The 26,286-nt window shown below is 40.8% G+C and overlaps 1 protein-coding gene across 1 annotated transcript in view; it reads right to left on the minus strand.

Annotated features, from left to right (window-relative positions):
* Positions 1 to 6,482: 6,482 nt before the first annotated feature.
* Positions 6,483 to 26,286, minus strand: part of TBC1D30 (TBC1 domain family, member 30) — a 60,821-nt gene continuing 41,017 nt past the window's right edge. Inside the window, exons 8-14 of the mRNA XM_009327681.1 lie at positions 22,377 to 22,545; positions 20,810 to 20,978; positions 17,743 to 17,848; positions 11,039 to 11,151; positions 10,725 to 10,864; positions 8,860 to 9,066; positions 6,483 to 7,264 (exon numbers count right to left, since the gene is read on the minus strand). Of these exons, the coding sequence (XP_009325956.1) occupies positions 6,483 to 7,264; positions 8,860 to 9,066; positions 10,725 to 10,864; positions 11,039 to 11,151; positions 17,743 to 17,848; positions 20,810 to 20,978; positions 22,377 to 22,545 (1,686 nt within the window). The remainder of the gene's footprint in view (positions 7,265 to 8,859; positions 9,067 to 10,724; positions 10,865 to 11,038; positions 11,152 to 17,742; positions 17,849 to 20,809; positions 20,979 to 22,376; positions 22,546 to 26,286) is intronic.

Here is a 26,286-nt window from a genome sequence, read left to right on the forward strand (position 1 = left end):
AGCTTGCCTCTCACACGATGGCAGAAGCAGCGTCTCTTTGGCACGAGTGGAACAAACACTTTCCAGTCTGGATGGAAACCAGTGACTCAGTGCTGGCTAGTGGGGATGGAGAACGTGTCAGGCAACAGCAAGTCATCTGTCCCTTTGCCAGCGGACAATAGTCCTTCTGTTCCCTCTGGAGAAAGGCCTCTTCTCCAAGAGCGCTGGGGGCCAGACAGTGAGCAGTATTGTTGCAGCTGGGTGAAAAGTTTACTAGTGCAGGGGAAACAGTATGAAAAATTATCATATGCAGTAATCTGGAGTTCAAAAGGGCGTGATAGCTAATGCAACTGACTGGTAGTGTGAGAACGTGAGAATGAGCAGAAGGTTTACAGCTGTATTTTGGTGCAGATAAAACAGAGCAATAGACCTACATTTATTTTAAAGAAAAAAAGAAACCCAGTTTCATGAAAAGATGTCATTAGGAGAGTAAGGAAAGCTGCAATTATAAGGCCAAGTTGCGAAACAATTCTAAGATTTCTGACACCACTTTTGGTGCCTGGAACCACAAGTTCACACCTTGTAAGGCTTTGCTCAGCTCTCCTCTCCCAGAGCACGCGTGACTGATTTGCAGGCAAGCTGTAAATCACTGGCCTTTCAAAGTTTTAACATTGGACTCCTATACCTATGCTGGATGGTCGCTAGAGACCTTACCTACTTTTCCTAAGAACAAACTTGCTTCCTTCTTGCCGGCCAAACCCCTTCCCTCCACAGGTGTCCTTGTGGTCTATCTGCACTGACTGGCTCCTGCCCTGGACTCTGGGATGGTGTTCATACCCGTGTGTCATTTGGAGAAGCCCCCGGAGCCATTAGGAAGGGAAAACAAGGTACATGCATGCATGCAGTGGAGGAGCAGGATTGGGTGTGTCCGAATAGGGCTGAAAAACTGGTTGGGAACTACTGCCTGCATGTCCTTCATCCCTGCATGGGCTGTGTGAAGTGCTGGACCCGGGTTTTCAGCTATGTCTGACTCTCTGAGGGCCTGTGAGGCTTTCCAGCCTGTTTCCCACCTCCTGCCCCTTTGGAGGATCCCTCCAGGCCAGTCCTGTGTTGTCCCCCGGCAAGGGGAGGCCAGTCAGCCTGGAGGGGAGGAACCACCATGCAGCTCGAAGTGCAAGCGGAGCCCGCAGAGGCAAACCGGCACAGAGCAGGAATCACAGCGACAGCTACTGTTTCAGGCTCACATTTTCTGGTGTTTATTACCCTTTTTATTCTTGGCCATGTCCTCATTATTATTGTTCTTTTCATGTGAAGGAGGAAATTTTGCTACTGAACTACTGTTTGTGGTCCCTGCTGTGCATGCAGCTGCCCAGATCAGCATGCCACTGGTTTGCTGTGGATGAGCCGCTGGCCTGGCCATCCACCTCACCTCTGTGATGTGCACGGATGACTGCCCCAAGTGGGGCAGACTGTCTGTCTCTGGTTGCACCATGTTCCCACAGGACTCCTTTCTTAGGCGTTTCCAACCATTAGTGGTCAGAGAAAAGATGCTGGGCTAAGCCAGCCAGCATGGCTATCCTTATCTTCCTGAAAACTCTCATCACACAGTCAATGAATGTGAGCAAGGGTTGGGAGTTCACAAAGGGAAAGCACAAGCCAAACGTAGAGAGGAATAGTTGCAAAAACTATTGAGTGCTGTGATGCAGAAAGCACCCCTGTCTCTCCTGCTCCAGTATTCAAAAAATGAGGTGCTGCTCAAAAGATTTCCCTGTGTCACCAACAATTATAAAATATCAGAAAACTGTACATGCCCTTGAGAGAAGGAGAGGGTGAGCAACTCATGTAGCAGCCCTTTCTACCAGACCGGCCAGGCTGCTGCTGACAAACCAGACGTGGAGGATTACATCCCTAGCGCTACTGTGGGTTGAGCGGTGTGTGCGTCCACCAGATCCCCTGCAAACTGGTGCAAGCCATGCTCTGAGCACATGCAGGCTTCCAAAGCCTTTGGGCTGAGATGGCAAGCTAGCTCCGCATTGAGTGCAGACAGCACGCCGAGCTTCACTCAGGGTTGCACGGCCACATCCATCCAGCAATGGCCTGGCACACCTGTCAATTAGCAATGCTTACTAGCCTAGTTTGGGGGCAGTGTCATCATAGCTACACCCTCCCTGCAGAGCTGGCTTAGAGCACGGGCCAAGAGAAGTCAGGTGTGCCAGCAATGACAGCACATGTTTTACCCCGGCTGGGATTTGAGTGTTCGCTCCCTTTTCGACAGCTCGCTGTGTGAACCGAGCCACAGTGAACCGCATCAGAGGGCTCTCCGCTGGTGCCTCCCTCCTGCCAGGGCAGGCTGGGGGCAACCACTGGGCTAACAAGTGGGTTGACAACAACATCACGGGATGTGGCTCCTCGCTGGCATCAGGCAAGTCCATGATCACTTTGAACACATGAATGACGGGCAGGGAGCAGCACATCGTGGATCCAATCCTTTGATTTGTTTATAAACAACCAACCTATAAAGAAGCACAGGCACCGAGGAGTTTGCTTTCCCTCAAAACTTCTTGCACCTTTTGCCTGGATGGGTTGCTCCTTCCCTCCTCCCAGCCTCTCCATCCACATGCATCACCTTCCACACCACCACCACGCCTGCCTGCCTATTTGTGGTAAGCCAGTGTGGTTTGATACGGTTTTATCAGAAAAAGACTTGGAAACATTTGTGGTTCTTTCCAAACCCGCGGTGAGCCAGTTAAGTGCTGTATGCTGCTCGCAGGATGAAGCACACCTGAAACAGCATCCTGCAGGCTGGGGGAGGCTGGGCCTGAGCATCGGCTAGCCTGACACGGTCTTACACTGCAAACCACTTCTGTGTCCTAAATCGTGTCAAATATCTCGTGTCAGTCAGTCAGCTTGTGCAAGCCCTGAAGGCTCTTCAGGCTCTTCAGTGGGGAAGGATGTGCAGAAGATACCCTTTCACACATGCACTTACCTGCAGTGCGCCGGATCCACCCTTCCCACACATGACCCTCCCCACACGAGGAGTACACCTTCCCACGGATGCTGTCACCAACGCAGAGGTGTCCAAACACAGCAGTTTCTGGCTGCTTGAGAAACCAGTCACTCGACCGGTCCCTGCTGGCTGATGACAGACGGGCTGAAGGCGCTCATCTGGGACGACTGCACATCTCACATCACTCGCAGGGCTCCATGACGACCCCCCGGCTCGAACGAATCTTCCGCCAACAAGAAGTGAGTAAAACTGGAGCAAACAAAGGATCAACAAGGACATCTGTTAGGATGAATTTTTTTCTCTTCATGCTTCAGTGGAGCTGAAGTGTCAGATGATGACGTTGGCTTCCTGCCACGCAGCCAGGTGTGACTGCTGCCTGTGGACGGGCACCGGGTAACTTGTTGCAAGAAGGTCAAGGAAAACTACAGAACAGTGAAACCACCCACTTTATTTCTGTATGAACGATTTCACGTGGTTTAAAATACATGTTGTGGAGGTTTGAAACAGATTTAAAGTCTGTCCTGAATTTTGAACATGGACTTTTACCTGAATTGGAAATACCAGTATAAAGGTCTTTTTTTTTTTTCCTTGAAATAACGTTTTGTTGACTTTCTAGCAACCACTTATGTTCTTTTGAATGGATTCTGGTAAGATTTTTATTGAGTATACAAGATTATATCTTCCCTAGCTGCAGTTATGGATGAAATCAACTGTTTGCTGCCTACAATTCTGAAAAACTGATTTCTGCCATCTACCATTTTTACCCCCAAAGCGGAGGCAATTTTGAATCATCTCAGAATAGCTTTGGACCTGTTTCCACTTGCAGGACTGTAAGTGTCCTCAAAACGGAATCAAATGCCCATCCTTGAGAGCTTCCATTTTGTGATGGTGAAATACATTCTCAGAAATAAAAGTCAATCTGATCCTAATAAAATATTTTCTCAAAAAAAGACTCGAGAAGTTTTAAAAAACCCCAACAAACAGAAAGGTCCTTTATTGGCATGGAAGAGAGCATTAGTACAAGGAGGCCTCAAGGAGAACAAAATGCAGAGGTTTACGGAGCGGACTCCCACCATCATGCTTCCCAACGTCCTCAGTGCTGCAAGGCTACGCTTCCAGGCTCAGCTGCATCACCAGACCTTGTTTGCTGAAGGGATTCTTTGGGGAAAAATAATTGGAAACTTCCCTGGAGTTTCCTGGTTCTCTGGACCTCGTCCTAATGTTCCAGCTCAGTACCAAATGATGAAGTTGCTTTTGCTGTACGTTTGACAGGCAGATTTCAGGTAGAGAGTGAACATCCTTTGAGGTACTGAACAGCTAAAATGACACTCAATTTTCTCACCTAGCAGTACTTAAAGAAAATTTCCTGCAGCAAACATCATCAAACTACGGCAAACTACCACTGTGTTGCCGTGGTTCCTTCGCGTACATCCTAACAGCCCGAGTAGAGTACAAGACCCCCAGAGCACGCTTGTCAATTATTGATCAGGTCTGAATCGCTAGAATTAGTATTCCATTGGCACTTCTTTCCCCAGATCAATATCCGTGCAAAGCTTGCTAATTTTCCATTGCTTAATCACATCTTAATGTGTTGAAAATTCATGCACGTACTTGCAACATTTTAGCAGTTTTTGCAGAATGACAGTCCTTTTATTTTTACTGGTTCGGTATACAGCCGCGCGATACACTGAAGCTAAGAAAAACTGGGGAGAATGATGCACAGTAAAATTTTGAGAAGTCCATTTCTTCTAAATCAAGGCAGAAACAATTCTCATACAGTCTGCGATCAGTGACTACATTCTACATTATTTTAAATTTACTTAGCGCTAGAAATAATCATTAGTGACAACACTACTATAACCTGAAAATAAGGCAGGGGCAAGATCTGATCTACGTCTGGTTTATATTTATAGTGTTCATACTTGTATATTATTTTATATGCATACACTTGTATAAAACAACAAAATAAAACTGTCCCCACAACAATAAACAGGGTATATTGTACAGCTTATAAGTTATGGTATACAGTAAAACCGGTATCACATCCTATAGGTTATGGGATACATTAATAAATAGACAATGATATTGCAAATTCAACAAAGAATTTTAGAAGAGGAAGAAAGATACTACATACAATGGGACTGATTCATCGTTATTGCTTTTCCTCCAGTTTAAAGTAATGGCACTTCCATGTCGTGGGAAACTTGGAAGCAATAAGGTAATGAATCGCAGTCAATACCTACAATTCAGCAGAGCTGGAATATTTTAAGAGCAACCTTAATTTTTTGGAGTGCTTGATCTTGCAACCCTGAAGTTGAATTGTTCTCATTTACTTTCTCTGCCTGCCTGTCTAACGTATAGAGGGGGAAGAAAAAAAAAAAAAAAAAAGTACTTCGCTTTTTGATTTGGAAGTAAATACTCAAGCTTATCGCTCTGCCATTGCTCTTTCACACCAAACCAGAACCAAGCATGGAAGCCCATGGCAGTCCCATGGGTCCATCCCACTTACATAGTGGCTGATGTGTTGGCTTTTAATGATAAGTGGCACCCTAAGTATCTAATCGCTCTATTTATAGAATTTAAAACCCTAAACTACTTTGGAACATTTATATATTTTACCTACTGCTAAGCTGGCAAATATGATTTAATTACAAGTCTGTAATCTAGATAATAGCTTTTAAATCCACTGAAGCCATGATGTGCCATAATATTCATACAACTACACATATAGTTGTACCTAATTCCTAATTTTGCAGGGCTGCAACTCTCCAGCAGTAACAGAAATGTATGTATGTACATATGTAACAGAAAAGGAGCAAACCAGTGTTGTGGATGGACTTATGCCTGCTATTCTCACACTCATTGATTACATTTATATTAAAAACAGTATCCGCAGAGGACTGCTGTGGGAAGAGAAGCACAAAACGCTGCTCAAGAATGTCTGAAGCCAGATGGCCCTGTAGGTAAGCGGTTATGTTGGACACAAAGTGATACTTTTGATTGCTAGGGCTGCTTGTGCTTCTGTTAGTCATGGCTTCTCCAGCTACTCAGCATGACGATGAGGTCTAATGGGGAAGCTGCATAACAGTCATAAAAACTGTTATACATGTCTGCTGCACCAAACAATTTGTCCTCCGAGCTTTGAAAGAGACAGGAGGTAGCCATGGGGCGCTGGGGGGTTAAAGGCAGCCAGTGGTTTTATGTCTGAGTTAGATTTAAAGAAATGGTATGCTTCACACTGCAAATCAATATTTATTTTACCACCGAACCATCAGAATCGACAATAGGGTGCCGGAGTGCATCTTCACTAATCTATCCCATAACAACACGGGAGCACAATTTTCAAAGACACATATTTATACACCTGGTAACCATTTTTGTCCTCATTACTTAATTAAAGATTAGAAACGCTTTGGGACACACATACACATTAAAAAAAAAAAGGCAATACAAATTTTTTGTTGCTGTCAGAAATAGAAAGTGCCAGGTAAGTACATCATCGTTTCCTGGTCCCACTGTTGCCACTGGCAGACTTATTGAAACTTCTGCTCATTTGTGGGAAGTGTACAGTTGGCGTTCTTTCAGTGGGGCCATACAGCCCTAAATTCCTGGCTGTAGCTGACTTTCGAAGAGGTTTGACGCTGGGAAAAGGGTTGAAGACTTGCGGCTTTGGATTCCCAGGCTGGGGAGATTTAGCCAGGTTCCCACTGTTGCTGGATGCACTAGAGGACTCTGATAAACGTGGCTGGCCGGACTGATGGGATGTTGACTCAGCATCGGTTTTGCTATCTGAGGTGAGTTCCAGCGCTTCCAGTTTTAGCTGAACCACTGACATGTTTGTACTGCTGTCTGTAGAGACTGGCTCAGACGACTGCCCGTCAGCTTTTCGAGTAGTCCTGTCATCCAAACCACCTCCTTCTCTTTCTCCAGAGTCAGAATGTTTGGAAGTCTCCTCCTTTGCACCAGGACTATTTGTTTTACAGCTCTCGCTCTGCTCATCTATTAGTCCTATGGTATCCCCATAGCCCAGCTGGCCTTTGGCCCTAGCAATATTCTTTCGATGAACTCGTATGTGAGTGCGCCACGGAGAGTTCAGTTTTGTTTTAAGATCTTCTTGGGGAATGGGAGACATCTTCCCTGTAGCATGACTTGGGATGTGAATAATAGCATTTTTGAGAGACCTGTTATTCAGTTTCATCTTCTTCCCTAAAAGGAGGTGGTTTATCACCGGGGAATGGTTTACCTGAGAAGGAAGGAGGCTGGTAACTGGCCCTTTGTCTGAAAGAAAGTGTTTAAAAGAAACACGGTATTGTTAAAGAACAAAACTAATTAATGTTCTAAGATCCACCACCAAATTTGATGCCTTTCTTGAGGTATAGCAAAGGTTTGTAGGACTGACAAAAAAAAAAAAAAAAACCAAAACAAACCCAAAAAAACCCAACCCACTGAATTTCTCTTACACCTTGGAGTCAAACACAAAGCTGTAACTTCTATAATAAAGATTTCCTGTCCTCCCTCCCTGCTTCTTATGTACGGGTAAGTCCTGAGACAGGAATACCATGAAAATAAATCATAACAAAAATAGCTTCTTGATTTTTGGAATTGCACTGTAACAGATAGTTTAACATTAATATTGGCTTCTGATCTTTCCCCTCTCCTTCATTTCTCTTCCAACCATGAGAGGCAATTCAGTCCCTATACGAGGTCAGTCAAATAAGCCTTCTCCATGAGGCTTGTGTGACTGGAGAATGAACCAATGTATTTTTAACGGATAAATCTCTTTTCTATTAGGTCCCCTTATTAAACCAGAGCAGTAGACTCAGAATTAGGTAATTAGATGACAGTTTGATTAAACCACAAGCCCAGCCCCGCATCATGATTAGTAAGATTAGAAAGGCTTGTGTTTGGGGGGTGGGGGTTGGCAATCCTCAGGGATCAACATTTTACTGTTTGCACTGTTTCCACTGGCTACAGCCTGTGTTCAAAGCAAATATTTTGCCAATATTAAAAAAAAAAAATCCTTACAAATTATGTTAATGAAAAATTGCAGCTCTATGTATTCAAATGCTCCTGCTAGGACAAGTTTAGACAATCTAGAAGAGGAATAAAAATTCTCCACAGTGACCCATCTGCATGGTTCAATGCTGACTTAGAGAGATGGCACCTAAGTGGGGAGGAATGAGTGGGGTGGGTTGTGTTCAGCTTGCACACCCACTAAAACCTTCAGCTGCACTGTTCGTGCTAATCCCCCACGTTGCTGAGTTTGCTAATTGGGGAACTAGACTCCGTAACACGGATTGCTAAATAACGGGCTGATGTCCAGCTCAATCCTCACAGCAGTATCACTATGGCTAAGAAAACTGCTAGCCACAATGGAACATCTATGCCAGTTCTTCAGCTGCGTAATTTGCCATGCCCGGATGAACTCAGAGGAGTTAGGATAATATGGACCAGCTAGGAATCTGCTTGCCACTTGGTCTGAAGTGTACTCATCTCCTCATTTCACTTTTTCCAGTGCATCAGTATGTCAACTCCAAGAATGCCAAAGATTTACACTTTTTAATCAGAGAGATCAACACAAGGCACCCAGATAGCAAAGACACTTTTAAATACCATCGTTCAGCTGGTCCCTGGGACCTAAAAAAATCCCGGGGTCGTCATCCTCAGATCCTGACAAAAGAAGAAAAAACATCACCTTCTCATTTAAAATCTGTCTGTAGGAAGTGGTACCCACTTTACTACTAATGTGTTATATATTGCATCAGTCTCTCTTGTTTTGTCTATTTGGTTAAACGTAAAAGAATGTTATTTGCCTTGTCTCCTGAAGTTAGCTTGCAATAGATCAGTAAGTGAAGCATGTTTTGATATGTTACCTGCTCTGATATACACATGGTGAACCTGCTGTTGCTGCTTCTTCTTTATCCTGGAATATTGCTTTTTCAGTGCATTAATATCAGTGGTCATACGCTCCATCATCATGCTGTTAAAAGCAGCATGATACTCGCTTCGGCAAGAGTCTATTGCTCCTGGACTTAATTCTGCAATGTTACTGGAACCCAGACTTTGTTCTTCATTCTGATCTGCACAGAGTGGGAATAAAGTGGAGATGAGGAGTAAATTGGCATACTCAAGAGTTCAGCAGATTATCTACAAGGGAAATATATGTCTGATTCCTATCGTCTTATTTAACTGTAGTCTTTAATTACAAGTTTATTATAATATGCATATTTAACAAAGCTGCACTATTTCTAATAAGAAGTATTACATTTCTAGAACTACTGCTTAAGAATAGCAAAGGTTTGAGGGGAGCGTGAAGAGTACGAAAGTCAACTAACATAGCAGTGCAAAGTTATAAGCACAGTTCTTCAATTACCCAAAAGTGCATCTAGTCACCACTAAAGCAATTCAGAAACTGATTATTAAAGACACTCGGTTGGTCAAAGAGGAGGCTAACAATGCAAGTTATAAAATACATTACGCAGGCATGAGATTAAACAACCGACCTAGTGATACGAGCAAGAAGCATCAAGAAACAGTTATAGCACCACAGGGAGAAAGCTGCTAGCAGTGACAAAAGGGACAGGCACAGAGCAGCTGAGGATCAGGCAACTTGAGAGCGTCTCTGATCAACAGCTGCAGAGCAACAGCAGCAGTGCCATTTATTCTCACAGCTGTTTCTGATGCACCACCAAACTGGCACTCCAGGGTCAAGGGGATAATTCTTTTTCAAGGGATGGTTGTTTGGCTTCGGCTTAGTTTGCAACAGCAGTTTGACGTTCTGACTAAGTGCTAGCTTGAAGCAGCAGGTAGAGACTTACAGTCCCTCAGGAAGGGAAAAACAAACCACCACAGCAATCAAGAGGAAAATTGCAGCTTATAGGTCTCAACAAAACCAAGTCACAAGAATGATGATGTGTAATCAGATAACAGCGACTGCTACATCAGTCTGGGTTTTTTTGGGGGGGAAGGTGGGGGTGGGTTGGGTATAAATAACTACAGCCTCTCCCAGGATATCATAAAATCACTGTTGATCCAGTACCATTTCGTAAAGGCTGCTGCAAGTTAACAAATGATCTGCTTTTCTTGTATGGATCAGAATTTTGTTCTGCTTGTAGAGCTTGCACAGGTGAACATACAACTCTGTCAGAAATTTTATTTCAACATGGAGGGATTTGAAAAAATAGCGACATTTTGTCACACCCTAAACCATACCCAATTTTATAAAAATGTGAATATACCCAAGACATACAATGGTCTGAAGGTTTGGCCAAAAGGGTGGTGAAATGACCTGCAGAATTCACTCACTGCTGACAGGTTCCAATATTAGCCATGCATATGCTAATAAACATCAAGATTATTTATTACATGTACACTCTTCAGAAAATGCTGACTACCCAACAGCTTTCTTGGAAATAAGCATAGTTTAGAGTGGACTTTTTTTTCCACACACGTGCTGCTTTTTTTGTGGGTGGGCAACACTATGGGGTTGGTTTTTTAACCATTATTGTAGACAAATCCTTAACCCACACTGTCATTTATTGTATACATACAGCCTTCAAACTTGACTTTGAAGACATCTTCATGGACCACAGAGCAAGCCATTTGGTACCTGCTGTAATCTCCACGTGAATGTAAAATACAAGTTTCATAGCAGCTTTCACAGAGGAAGCTACAGACGATTTCTGCAAGGTCATACAGATTTAACTACATTATCCAAAATGAACAAAAGCACTTTTACCTTTCATCTGTTTTTGGTATTTTTGGAGCTCTGGTGCCAAAAACCCACTTAATGGTCCAAGACAGCCAATTGCATTGGCAATTGAGTCTTCATCATCTAGGTCATTCTCCTCATCACTGTCTCTGGTTCTGCCTAGCCTTCTGTCAAATGAGAACATAAGAGAAATGAGAAAGAGACATTCTTAAATACGATCATTACCAAACATCTTTATCTTCTTTAGGAGCATACAAGGGAGGACGCCACCTGCCTTGTCACTATCTGTGTAGGGTAAACAATAACCCCTATATGCCATAAGCAGTGCATTTCAAACTTACCCTGAAAGTGAAGTTGATTTTACTGCTGCAGGGAAAGGAGTAATGTTGTATGTGTATTTCTCCCTCAGTTCTGCCAGTTGTGGGAAGGGAAACTGAGCCATGGTATAAACAGTCTAGGGAAAAAAAAAAATGCAGCTTTTAAAATTGTCACTTTAACTAAGTCCCACAAAAGATTTCTCCATGAACACAGTTTCACAGTCTTGCAGGATTAAAGGCTGCACATTCTCATGTGCTGTAAGAGAATAGAAATGGTCTAGTTTTATGATTCAGTCAGTATTTCCTGTAAGAAAAACAGACCGACTCACTAGAAAAATACATGGTTCAGAGGAAAAAAAATAAAAATGGAACAGATGAAAAGGACCCTACATCTCATGTTAACTCCTGTACTTACTAAAATCATTGTCAATCCTCTCCTTGCCAGCACACCAAAAATCCTCCTCCTCCAATTATGATTTCACTTACATGAATGCATCATTGAGGTTTTCGGGATCTTCCAGAAGACTTATGTTTCTGCTCAAGTATTCAACAAGGTATTGACACTAGCACAGATAGGAAGGAGCAGATCCTCACTTGATGTGGACTGTTAACAGATCCATTACTTCACCTGAGCAGCCCCAAAGGCTTGTGTGAAGGAAATCACTTCAACACAAAAGTTACAGCCAAAGAGGAAGGACCCAACATTATCCAGCTAACTTTTCTCCTCTCAGTTTATGGTTTTGGTTGTTGTTTTGCGGGTTGGGTTTCGGGGTTTTTTTTGGGGTGGTGGTGGTTGCTTTTTTAAAAGAAATTTGTTCTGTGGAGAACAAAGAAACCTCTCTGCAACACTGAATTCAACATGTAATCCCTAGAACTTAAAACAAGGCCATAAAAAACTAATACCTTTTATTTCCTTCAATACTCAGAGTTAAAGAAGATAAATAGTTGCAAATGCATTTGCTTTCAGCATTATTTTTGCTTCAAGGCATTTTGTAGTAACAGAATGTGTGTCACCAGCTAACCTGGCATAAAGACACATCATATTCATTGCAACATCATTGCTAATTTGTTCCTACCTATTTTAGTTGCCCCCCCCCCCCGTTTTTGTACACTTACAACTATTCAGGACTTTCAAATAACTGACACACAATTCATTGGGAGTCCCAATGTCAGAAGTAAAAAGAAAAAACTAGCTGAAATATAATTTCTTAGTTTCTCTGAAAAATCATAGCTTTTCCCCATCTTGAATATTAAATGTCTTCTGAAAGGCAGTAACGTAAAAATTTCTCATTAGCTATGACAGAAAATCTTCACTTATGTATTTTTTTTTCTGTGCTATTAAGTCAGTGATATTTTCATCTGAAGGCAAAACAGCCTCAATTAAGATGAAGGGAAATTTTGAACAATTTCTACATAATCCATTCTTGAACCGTGCCTTGTCTGTGCTAAATACACTAAGGAAAATCGCAAACATGAACTCAGTACTAGACCTTTCCTGACAGAAAAACAGGGGAAAAAAAAAAACAAACAAGTGTTTCACCAACAGCAATGATGTAAGCATTGAGGAGCAGGAAGGGCACTCCTGGCTGGATCAGGCACAGGGCAATAGCGCAGCTCAACAGGCTTCTGTGTGAAAATGCTTTTACAGTTCAAGCCATGCACAGACTCTGAGGCAAGGAGAATGCCTACAAAAACCCAGAGCGTGAACTGAAGCTTTGCCGCTCCATGAAACTACAATGCTACTGTGAGAGACAAATTTTCTCTAGGGCCTGAACAGCGATATCCCGGCAGTCTACCAGACGAAGGAATTTTATGATCTGGAGAAGGACCAACCTCTGGCCCGATATGTCTGCCTGTTTGTTTGATCTCCACCACACTTTCCTGTTTTTTTTCCCCATATGTCTCAACTCTCTCCCTTCACAGAGAAGGAGGCGTGTCTGGAATTTATTTCTACTCTTTATGTCAACAGCCTTTTCAGGTAACTTGTTCCATATGCTAGTTACCCTTTAAGCAAAACAGTCGACTCCGAGTCCTCCATTTACTCCTTGCACCTACTGTTTTAGATTATGCTTTTAGCTTTTGCCTGTCTCCAATCTGTGTCTCTTCCAGATCCTGTGCAATTTCTTTCATTTAGCATACCTGTTTTTAACTTAATTACTTGTTATCAGATTATAACTGGAGGCCTCGCTTGCCACCTGGCTAAGAGATCCACAAACAAATTTTATGCTGATGCAAGTTCCACTGGAAATTAAAAAAATATTCTTAATCAACACCTGTGATCTCCTCACAGCAATGCTTCAGAGTCAAAGCACCCTGTTCCCCGTTTGTCCACAGCCTTGGATCCCATTTGGTTAATTCTGGTGAAACTGCCAGAGGGAAACAGCCTACACATACAAAACATGATGCAGCCAAACTCATCTTATTTATGGTCATAAGGGACAGATTCTGGGAACAAGAAAAAAGACAAGGAAAAAACCTCTCTTCTCACCTTAAATCAGTGGCATTTGTCAATCCTTTGCCTTACCCTAAAAATGCAAAGCCATCTACAGCAGAATACTATACAGAAGGTTTTGGGCTGTGGCTTCCAAGAGAGAGTAAGCAGTTTTGCCTTTGCAGACAGCTCAAGCACACTTATCTCAACCCCCACACTGGTTTAAGGCTCCTCTCTCTTTTCTCACTTTCACCAATAAAACAAAACAAAAAGCAAAACCAAAAACAAAACCAAAAACAAACCCAAAAGAAAACAAAGTGCTACTCAAATAGAAAGCTAACAGTGAATACCATCAAATCAGGGTAACTGTCTACAGGAGATAGTCTAAAATGCTAGGGTACTACAGAGGGATTAATCCCTGTTCCCTCCACCACAGTAAACACAGAGGGATGCCTCTCCTTTCCCTGTTTGCTTCTCATCTCCTCTACACTGGAATGTTTCTAGGCTTACAAACTGAATTAGTTTAGCTGCTTCTAAAAATGCTCACTTTCTGAGAAGGCATGAAAGCATGTACTCAATCTAGCACACGCTGTTTAGAACACCTGCAGACACCTAGCGTACAGCCTTCTGTCTCCATGTTAGAACAAAAGTTTATTAATAGGCCAATAAAATGACATTAGTGAATACCATATTTGTTTAACTTCTAGTCCTGAATACATACCTGGTCTAGCATCTGATGCGTACAGCACTTACCCTTTATTTACCTAAACTGTTCAATCTGAAAAAGGAGGAAACTGTAGGCTTGCTTGCTCCTCCAATCCCTCCACGCTCTCCTCAGCACAACATTCTAAGAACTCTAGCCATGCAAGGGCCAAATCTGCAAAAGCTTTAAGCCCTCAATCCTAGGTATATGTACTGTCTGCATGGGAGGAGGGAGGCAGGCATTTTTAATGTTAAACTTGCACCAACTATACATGCTGGTGGAGAGAATGAGGACAAGAGTCCTCTGATCTACTTAGACATCTGCTCTGTCAACACTTGCCCCTGAAGCCATACCTCCCTCCGAACTACCAAAGGAAACAGGTCTTTTAGAGCACAATTTGTTTTCTAGTGGCGGAGAAGTGCCTGTTACTCTTCACTGGCTTAAGTGAGCCTGGACAGGTAGTTCAGATGCAAATGTAAGTGTCATGCAAGTCTAAAGAAAAGTGAAATGATTGCCACCAGCAACCTTTACTGAGGATATTAATCGCTTCCCACAGTAGGGTACTAATCCTTGAGCCACCTTGTAAAAAGCATTAGATGTAAATTCACCATTCTGATTTTGATTAGTGGGGAAAAACAAAATTTTTTTTTTGAGAACAAAGCAGTCTAAACATTCATGACTGACTGCTCTGAAAAAGCCTAAAGCAATTTAAAAAACAGTATCTTCAAGCAGCCTGGATCCTTTCATTAACGCAATGGTTCATATTTCTTTATTTTCTTCTCCAACACAGAGAAAATTGTGCAAATGCAGCAGCCAGGTGTATGGTGGCATTCATATCCACTAATGGTAAACACCTGTAATGCCCAATTCTCTCCACTTACAGTAAAAAGAGCCTAGAGTGAACACCTCAGATGGAGACGGCTACACTGCCAGTGCCTGCCTTTGACTTGAAGAATGCTATCTATAGTGTGGTTTCTTCAACTGAGAGGACACACAGAAAACAGACACACTACTTCTCTATGCAGAAAACTTAAACCTGCCACATCCTCCATATCAATGGCAATGCTATTCTACCTTAACGTTCCTGTCAGTGTCACAAAATACACAGGTACACTATGAAAACACATTTGCACCAAGTGCTTATTTTTTGCTGAAGCACAAAAAGACTGCTATTTATTACACTTGTAATTGCAACAGTTAAAAAACCAAAAAGATCCTTCCATCCCTCCAACCAGTAAGTTCCCTAAGCCTTATCTTCTATTACATACAACAGCAAAGAAAGAAATCCATGCTGAGTCACTAAAGCCCACTTCAGCTTTCCCAACGTTATTCCTTGTCACAAATGCCACACCTTGATTTTGTACTGCACTTGAGACCAGGAGCTGAAACACAGTGAGTATGAGGTGTCAGCTCGGGCCACCCTCCTCATGCATCCTCAATATCTGAACTGCCTTGTGAGAAACCTTAACACCTATTTAAAAAGCATGCGAGTACCTCTGACCAGCTGCATTTCCATTTTTGAAGCAAAACCAAGCCATAGTGCTCACCTCCCTGATTCCTAGAACTCCCTCATTAACCAAAACAACAGCAATAACAAAAGCCAAAAATCTGAAAGTGATCCTTTACTTCAGAGCAGTACTTCACCAGACAATGGAAGTGTATTATCCCAGACAGTCAATAAGTTTTGCTTCCAATAATGGGTAACAGAAGTCACCCGCTAACTGCTGTAATAAACTCATCCAACTTCATATACTGAGACTGACTTTGTTTTCCTTCCCCCAAGTCAGATAAAAAAATTTCAGATGAATTGTGCTCTGTATTTTCACCCATTTAATCACCATACCCTAACTCATCAAAAGAAAGTTCCAGAACTGTAGCATGAAGTCTTTATAAAACATCTAAGTAGACAACACCTCAAGGATATCAGAAAAAAAAACCTGTGAGTGCAAATCAATACAATTACATCTGTAATACTAAAGGCCCTTTGCTTTCCCAGAACAATGTGGACCTTTGTTCTCATACAATGATGTATGCTTTAAGAATTCAGGGTCTGCAATTATCTACAAATGTCTTTGTTTATAGTTCACTGACGACTGTTCATGGCTTTTTTTTTTTTTTTAAATCATGAAGGATATTTTTTTCCCTTCTGACTTGATGAACTCTTGTCTCCCACAGTGTCTGCAGAATGAAAAGGACACAATGTAATAAATAACTGGCCAAAACATAAAAATAAAACACCCTAAAAATTATGACTACTAAAAGATTCTACGTCTTACTTGCGTAAATCCAATTGGCATTATATCACAACAAACTTTCAGCTGTCAACATACAACCAACTTTTATCAAATGGAGCCTAGTGGTTCTCTATACTTAATGTGTAAGATAAGATTTTAGCTTCAACTGCAGGTCATCTATTTATCTCATGAGTGAGTATGAGGTGTCAGCTCGGGCCACCCTCCTCATGCATCCTCAATATCTGAACTGCCTTGTGAGAAACCTTAACACCTATTTAAAAAGCATGCGAGTACCTCTGACCAGCTGCATTTCCATTTTTGAAGCAAAACCAAGCCATAGTGCTCACCTCCCTGATTCCTAGAACTCCCTCATTAACCAAAACAACAGCAATAACAAAAGCCAAAAATCTGAAAGTGATCCTTTACTTCAGAGCAGTACTTCACCAGACAATGGAAGTGTATTATCCCAGACAGTCAATAAGTTTTGCTTCCAATAATGGGTAACAGAAGTCACCCGCTAACTGCTGTAATAAACTCATCCAACTTCATATACTGAGACTGACTTTGTTTTCCTTCCCCCAAGTCAGATAAAAAATTTCAGATGAATTGTGCTCTGTATTTTCACCCATTTAATCACCGTACCCTAACTCATCAAAAGAAAGTTCCAGAACTGTAGCATGAAGTCTTTATAAAACATCTAAGTAGACAACACCTCAAGGATATCAGAAAAAAAAACCTGTGAGTGCAAATCAATACAATTACATCTGTAATACTAAAGGCCCTTTGCTTTCCCAGAACAATGTGGACCTTTGTTCTCATACAATGATGTATGCTTTAAGAATTCAGGGTCTGCAATTATCTACAAATGTCTTTGTTTATAGTTCACTGACGACTGTTCATGGCTTTTTTTTTTTTTTTAAATCATGAAGGATATTTTTTTCCCTTCTGACTTGATGAACTCTTGTCTCCCACAGTGTCTGCAGAATGAAAAGGACACAATGTAATAAATAACTGGCCAAAACATAAAAATAAAACACCCTAAAAATTATGACTACTAAAAGATTCTACGTCTTACTTGCGTAAATCCAATTGGCATTATATCACAACAAACTTTCAGCTGTCAACATACAACCAACTTTTATCAAATGGAGCCTAGTGGTTCTCTATACTTAATGTGTAAGATAAGATTTTAGCTTCAACTGCAGGTCATCTATTTATCTCATGTTACAGTTATCTTAAATTTTTATTCTTGGGAGAGTTTAGGTTTCTGCAGTATCTGAACAAAAATGTAATCTGTTAGAAATCAGCGCTTAAAGGACGCACAGAAAACACAAACAATAATTATATCACAATTACTCACCTGCATGAGTTCGTTGCTGTCAATCAGACTGTCTTCCAGCATCTCCTGGGTCAGCTTGCCCATGGTACTGTAAAACTCATCTGCAGTTTCACAACATTCTATTTGCCTACATAAAAATACATGTTGTTTTTCTATTTTACTTTGACGTATGATTATACAACTCCAAACCAAAACTGAACTTTCTGTCATTATAAAATACGCGCTTCCACTAGTCACCTTAATTCTTAAGTTTATTGCAATCCTCCCTACACTTCCAAATAATAAAACTGTGCACATCACATTGGAAATACCGGTGCAGTAAAAGGATGTACTGAGTGCAGCTTACTGTCCTGACTGCTCACAATAAAGGATTCATGCATGTCCAGACAGGTTATTCCCTCTGCCTCTTCCACTTCTACAACAAGAGAATCAATAAATCCTGTCTCCTACTAGCACAGGGGAGCTCTCCCATCAGCTCAAAAAGGGAGCATGAAGATTTCTTGACTGCCTCATCACCCATTCTTCACTACACACCAAACGGATGAATTCACTGCTTGAACTGTCTTTTTGTCAGACTGGAACATATTTGCTGGCCAGAAAACATTCTGGTGGACTAAATTAAGTATAGGTGTATTCATATATGTCATTGTATTCAAAAGAGCTGAGCTCACATAATGCAGAATGAAGGAAAATTCACTCATATCCTGCACACTTGTGAAAGCTATTTCTAAATTAGAAATGCAGACTTTTTTTTGGTTTAGTTTTTTTGTTTTGGTGTTGTTTTGGGGGGGGAGGAGCAAGTTGTTGTTGGGGGGGGTGTTTGTTTTTTTTGTTTTGTTTTTTCCCCCCACACTTTTCTTTAGATTTCTAAAAACACAGAATCACCCACAGAGTGTCAGCTGGAGGAAGAGAAATATGAGTAATATGCTTTTGTGAGTTGCTGTTTTACATACATTAGGGTCAGCCGCTAAACATCTTCTGCCATCAAGTGAAAAATTTGTTTTACTTCTATCCCAAACAAGTGTATTGCTGGCTACATATTGCAGCCTCCCCTGTAAAATACAGCTGCTGGAATGATAAAAAAAAAAAAAATACACAGCCTTTTTTCTTAAGGATTAAAAAAGGAAGCTTCCCTTGATCTTCAGTGTCTGTAGAGAGCAACCATTGAACTATGAAACTCCTACTGAAATCTTAACATAGTTTAGCTAAAAGAATGATTTAGTAAAAAAAAAAAAAGCGTAGAAACAATGGGTATGTAGCCAATTATCAAAAACTTACTGCTTACCTTTCCTGATACCTTCAGTCTCTCATGACCTCCACATACTACTTTCTCTACTGCACCTATTTTTAACCTCCCCATTCCATCAGTCTCCCTCAAAACAGAGGTATGATTGAACCACCCACATTTTAGGAAAAGCACTTCTCACCCCATTTTCATGTCTAGAAAGATAGTCTTGAGAAGTATGAAGATCATGAGACTATGATCACTGTTTCAGGCCCCACTTCTTTAAATCCCCCCATTCTATTTCTAGCGGAGAAGAAAGAGGAACAAAGCCACAATCTTCTCCCAGCAAAGACATAGTGCCCAATCTTTTACTTCCTCATCTCATTTGATATCACTAATCACAAGCTTACTGAATTTCAATTCTTGTTCAGTTTTAGTGACTCATCGTCTTCTGGATCTCTAGTTATCACACCAGTGTCCATTTCTGTTAATTGCCCCCAAATCTGCCAGACCGTCTCCCATTCCCCACAAACAATAGTTACAAGGTGTGCAGTGTGATCAGCTTATTCTTTTGGACATATTCTTATAGATTTCTTCATTCTGTTCCTTCCAATTTTTATAAAACATGTTTCATTTTTGCTTTAAGTTTTACAGTAAAATCTTGAAAGCAGTGACTTTCTTTTTTATCATGAGTTGGAACACTTTTAATTACAGCTTTTAAGTGCACAGAGACCCACTGCAATAGGACCTTTTATCTAAAGGTATGGTACAAAGTAATAAAGTACAATGGGACTACATATAGCTTAATCCTAATGCAAATGATGCATGCAAGTTTCATTCTTAAACTGAACAAATAAAGCTCTTAGGAAATTATTATTCTTCAGATGAAAAATAAAATATACTAAACAAAGTCTCTTACAATGCTACTGGCCTGCAGTGCTAATTTACTCAGGAAGAAAAAAGAAATGAAATCTCCAAGGACAGAGCTGAACGTAAATCCCGGTGGTTCAGTCTCAGGGAAAAAAGGAAGGTGAGTGTTGATAGGCATCACAAGAAAAATTTGACGCAGCTGCTGACGCCAGCTGAAAAAAGTTTCCAGCTGAACTAACATCTGCTCAACCTGCCAGAGCTCTCACCTCCCACTGAAGTCAGTGACAAAACTCATTTCTCCAGGAGTGCTGTACACTCTTTGGAATGCAAATATTTGCTATGACAACAGAGGGGTTTAGAAGAACTAACCATCTCTTGTGTTTTGTCCTATGTGGCGAGTTTCCAAGGCCATAAAAGACTATAATAGAAACTTGGCTAGAATGTGCTTAAAAGCAGAATTTCAGGAAAATTTGTTTGTAGGCCTTAACAGAAAAGAACCGTGTAACACTAAATCATTCTCTTAGTAACACTGAACTCTTTTTGCGGGTATATCTAATGGGCTCAAATCCTTAAGTCTCCTTAAGTGAAAAAAGGGAATTAACATCCCCAGCTTCAGGTACCCAATTAAATTAGCTAGTGACCCTCAAGTCTCCCTGTATGTCTTTCCACAGAGTATTTACCAGCTCCCTCAGAGGTCTATGTTCTGGAAAGTTCAACCAACCTTTTAGCATAGCATGAAGACATTATACACAGACAACACAAACAACTGGAGACATTTTCTGCAGCAAGGGTCAATTATCATGCCCATTCTGACATAATGTCAGAAGCATGTGTTTTTGGGGAAGCCATAGAGGCACTTTGTGCAGCTTTTTCAAAGCAGAATCATTCTCCTGAAGGATTGCATCTTGTTCAGAATTGAGAACACGCTCTTCAGAACAATGTAAATTACACACATTGCTCATACTGAAAAATCAGATAAAAATGACCACTTACTCTCCTAACTTTGCCCAGATAGCCAAAGCTACTCTCAGTATAATTTCAGAGCCTTCAAAGAATACTGAATCCCAGATCTTCAGAACTGTATGGTTAGGCAGGCAAGTGGCAAAGAGGGTCAAAAACCACTGCATTGTGAAGACATTTGTAAGTGGGGGTTCGTAGCCTCCTGAAATAAAAAATAAAAAAAAGCTTAAAGTAATTGTAATTCATTATTATTTTACAAGGAGTATAAACTGCATACTGAAATCCACGAGACATTCTAGTACCTCTGTTATTGCTCAAAACTTTCTTATCCTGCAGCTGTCCAAAGATAAGCTGAGAAAGAGAGCGATGGAAAAAATGACATACTTAGTCACCTTTCACCCTGCTGCACTGCAAAAAGCTCTACGCAGCAGCACTGGTTTTGGACTGTAAACCTTGGCAAACACCACCACGCTTTTTTTTTTCCTTTTCTTATATCAGAAAGATTGCTTTTCCTTCCCCAAAGTCATATGAACGAAAAGCTTTTATTAAAAAAAACACACACACCCCCCAAAAAAAAACCCCACACCCAAAACCCACTGCTTTTCTTCAGAAACTAATTGCATAAGAAGTCTTTATCTACATGAAGGTGAAGGTGACTGTCTCTGTAAAGTCTTATCTATTGTTTTAATATCCTGATGCACTGCCAGCTTAGCAGAAGCGACTGTAAACACAATCAGTTTTCCTTTTGGCTTGTTAAGTTTCAAACAAGATTTAGTATTTCAGCCTGAAACTCTGAAGTTTTACTTTCTTGTTATGCTCAGAGAACACTTTGTGCATCCTAGTATCAACTGATGCACTGAAGGCCGTGACCAAAGAGTCTGCTGCCTGTGAAAACACTTTCAAACAGCAAATACTTCCTTGATACCCTTTCTTTGTTTTTATACAGTTTGGGCACAGTCACAGTTTATTTACATGGAACATGGTAGCAGATCTTTTCTAAGTTGGAACTCAGGGTACACTTAGCTTCGAGACTGAAAAAAACTCCACCCTGCCCAAAACACTCCCAAATAAAAGAGCTGTATCTTGTTTAAAAAAAGAAAAAGTCTGGAGGGAAGCAACCCAAGAAGTACTTCTGAGTTTTGCACCTGTGTATTGCTAAGCATCCAGGTGAAGAAATACTAACCAGCCACCATTGGCTCTCACACTGTAACTCTTCCCAGAACAGCTATGTAAGTAGCGACTACAAGGTAGGACAGGTATCTTGAGCTAAGGCAAGAAACAACGTTTTCAAGGTAGCCCTTGTACTAAGCTGTGTGTTACAGTACTGTCACTCCATACGTTTTTTATCGTTGTCAACGTGATCCTGTTTGCAGTTAGTGGTGGGACCAAATTATTTCCCCTTTATTTTTTCCTGAGAGCGCCACCTATTTATGTTAAGGTTATCAATATAATGGAAACGGTCATCTTTCACTGTAACAATTTAAAATATATATTCTAAGCAATAAACTAGTGTAAACACTTAAAAGACTGTATTTTTAGACCAGTGCTCAGCTGAAACAATAGCAAAAAGGAATTTAACAGCATTTTCTGTTGAACCTACCTCCACTTTCTCTGTTAGCAGCTCTTTGCAGGGTGTCTAAGTGCTGGGACAGTTCAGGAAGCTTCATTCGTAAAAGATCTCGGAAAACAGCCATATCCACAGAGAGAGCACGGAGATTATTGACAAAATAGCTATCAGGAAGCACCTTATCAATTAGGTAAATCATGATCTGTGGGAAAATGAAATATAATTGTGTAGGACTTACAGAGCCAGTTATTTTCTAGGAATAACACACGAAAAAAGAGAATTTTAAAGTTCTCTGCTCACTAAAGAATGGCTTGGAACCAGTGGCACCACGTGCCTCTGGTATCTCCATTTATATGGGGAGAAAACATTATCAAGCGTCCATAGGTACTCTAGGTATCCACAAGCGATCAAGGTGCAAAGGCCTCTTGAAGCTGTCCAGAATTTATGAAGCATTAATGACCGAAATCAATGTCACAGTAAGCTACGCCCAAATAGGAAGCAGTACTCAAACCAAAGGCAACTTTTGGCACTTCTGATGCTGTACGTGTTTATGAGATTCTCCACACTGTTGGAAAGTTCCACTGTCCCTTCTCTGGTTGTTAACTTCCACAACTAGAAGACTGATCTTCCAAATCATCTTTTTTCCCCTCTCCAAAATGCAAGATACTGTTCTTTAAAAAACATTCTCCACACATTTTACTGCGATGTGTTACTGTGTGCTGCACTTCATCTTGTCACTTTAAAAGGTGCTAAATTAAGCAGCATGAGACACTTTAAACACACATCTGTTTCAAGTGAGATAGCTCAACTACATGGGAGGTAATGTATTAACTGGATACCGTCAAACTTTTAAGAATGAACAAATGCAACAAAGAAATATGCAGAAGTTGATGTATATCATCAGCCCAACAGAAGATGCTGACCTTGACTTCAGGATCTTTTACATCTCTACGGCCACTCTACGAACTGTATCTAGAGAGCCTGCATGCGGTCATCCCGTCCGCTTCAACTCTCCATTACTCCTTTGTTAATATTTCAAACAAGCATCCTTGATGGATGGCATGAAAGGAGCATGGCACTTTCATACACAGGAGACAATCCTCCTTCCAATCCCTCTCTTTTCATAAGATGACCACAAAAATAGCTTGGCAGACACTGGACTTCCAAGAGCACCACCTTACATAGTCTTCCTGCTTCCTTTTCTCTCACAGCTGCTTGTGACCAGATACTACCACCTGCCCTTGCAAGATTTTTTTCAGGCAATAACAGTCTTCTGTTCCATGTTTTAAAGCATGTAGATCAGTAGTTGATACAGGCAAATCAATAGCTTTTACACATTTGTTTTTGGTTTTGTTAAGTTTTAAGGATTGAATGGAAATAGGTGATCAAAACATGGTATGCAAGTAAGCTGGAGTCTCATATTTTGTCAGATGCATTCCCTAGCCTTTGCTGAATACTGGGACACCTCATTGTCTTTTAAAAATATGCTTTATTTTGTGTAGAAATATTTCAACCAATGGAAGAATAATTTAATATAATAACATTAACTTACAACAATGCTATTTGTGTTTTCATTAATTTCTTATGACATAAGCCATAAGTCCCTACCTTAAAGAAACCATTTTATAAAGGCTTTTGCTCCCTTCCCACTATGTGGTGGGAGCAAAATCAAGAAATCTCAGCTATATGAGAGCATAGGAAAGAACAGAAATCTTTTTGCAACACGGAAGTCCTTTCTATTTCACTGGCATGTAAATTGTTTTGAGAATGCTTTTTTAAAAAAGCAGCTTCACACATTTACCAGTTTGCACCAGCTATTTTCTTCATGACATCTCTCTCTACACATTTCTTTTTATTATTTGTCTTTGTAATATTTCCCCACAATAATGTGCAGGGAAAAATGGTTTTTAACTCACTATCTATGAGAGTTTTATGTGTACTTTGACAGCTTCTGTACGTGCAAACTGTGATTTTCTTGCTTACCATAACTTCAGTAGGCTAACTTTGAGGTGTCTTAAGGGATTTAACTTAAACACGCTTACCTTAACTAGTGAAGACTCAAGCATCCCTGGCTGGGCATTCACCGAAGCTACCATGTTGGCTCCTGTGCTGTTAAAGCCCCATGATGTCCACAGTACCAGCTGTTTCCCAGCCTCTGGGAGACACTTCCCAGACACAGAGCTTTTGTTTATAACGTCCTTCCCAGAAAGGGGACCTGACTGGCGAGCCCCGAGAATCCCCTTGCTCCCTTAACTCCTAGACTCTGCAATAATCCAAACATAGTTTCCCCACAGCTCCGATCCTGAGGGCAGCTTTACAGGTAACAGCCTCTGCAGCTGTTCCGAAGTCACTCATCACTTGCTTTAGACAGCACAGTGACTGCAACAACAAAACAGCCACATGCTAACCCCCAATTCCCCCCCCGCCCCCCCCTTCCCTTTTCCCTCTCTCTTCTGGGGAAATTCCAACCCTGCAAAGTCCACACACTAAGCTTGGAAAGAAATTACTTTATTTCCCATTCTTATTTTTGCCAGGTAAGACCCATTTTGGTGCTAACAGCCTTCAGTGCTTTACCTCCCCAGGGCAGTCTGGCGCCATTCCATTGTCTCCTTAGCACAAGGAGCCTGACATCGCTCACAGTAAAAGACAATCCAATAATATAAGGATGCACACAGTTCTCATAATCAATTTGGACCTCGTAACATAGGAAATATGATTGCCCAAGGTTTATCATAATGTGTTTTAGGAGCTTCTGGACAGTATAAGATCACAATAAAATGTGACAAATAATACTGAGGAAATTTTTAGCAGGAATTATTGAAAGGAAATTTTACTCTTTGATATAAAGTAGGTATATTATGGTATTTTCTTCCTATCACAGGCAGCTCTCTAGAAAGAAGTATTAAATACCAGCTAGCTGGACTCTACTACCACAAGCTTTATATTTTAGGAGCTCTGAGTGAATTTAAATATTTACTATATTTAAATCATTGTCTAAGGCAAAACAAACAGCTCAGTATCTCAAGAGTCACAGTCATCCTTTACTAATTTGACCCCAACTCAGACATATGAGGAAGTTTACTTAAGGAAATTTGCACATGATCTTGGCAAACGTTAAACCACATCCTGCAGTAAACTGTATTTCCATTTTCTGACATATTATAAATTTCATGAAGCTTTCTTTTAATTAGAGTACAAAAGGTCTAAAAAAAATAAAACACTGTATGACTAACGTAGCCCAGAAAGTAGCTTCAAAGTTATTTACTTTCATTTAAAATATTTATTTTTGTGTTTTCCTAGAATTTGCTTTAAAATGCAGCAGATTTATTAACTGCCTTGCATGCTACTGCCACACAAAAGGCCGATAATGGAATCTGAAGGTTTCAGCTACCTATGGTGTTCGGAAGCAGATTTGGGATTATGCAATAAGGTGTTCCAAAGTCAGTGTTCCCATTTATTTTTATTACGGCCAAGCCCTCCTTTGTTTCCGTTTGAAAAAAAATTTAACAGTGATAACATTCAAACTGTTCATTTTAGCTCAGACAGGATAACAAACAATCTGCAGGTATAAATTGGTTAACTCCTTTGGGTCCTCCAGTTTTAGGCTGCCTACAAAATTCATGCACTGATTTATTCTAAAGTTCACTAACTAAAAGCAATCTTCAACACTGAAAAAAAATATTTTACTCACTTTCAGGGCATCCCCTTCATTGCCCTCCATTACTTCCAGAATAAGTGCAGCTAGTATGTTAAATCCTTGACAATAGCCAACAGATTTATTCCACCTGGCATAAGCCAGCAAAACACGTTTTAATACCACTCGATCTTGCTCTGCCTCCTGGCCACAGTAGGAACTGCAACCAGTTCGGTGAAGGTCCTTTAAAGAAAAAAAAAAAAAAAAAAAAAAAAAAAAAAAAAAAAAATGGGGCTTTTCCTTCGCCCT

Source organism: Pygoscelis adeliae, unplaced genomic scaffold (assembly GCF_000699105.1).
Source record: "Pygoscelis adeliae isolate BGI_AS28 unplaced genomic scaffold, ASM69910v1 Scaffold113, whole genome shotgun sequence".
Lineage (NCBI taxonomy): Eukaryota > Metazoa > Chordata > Aves > Sphenisciformes > Spheniscidae > Pygoscelis > Pygoscelis adeliae.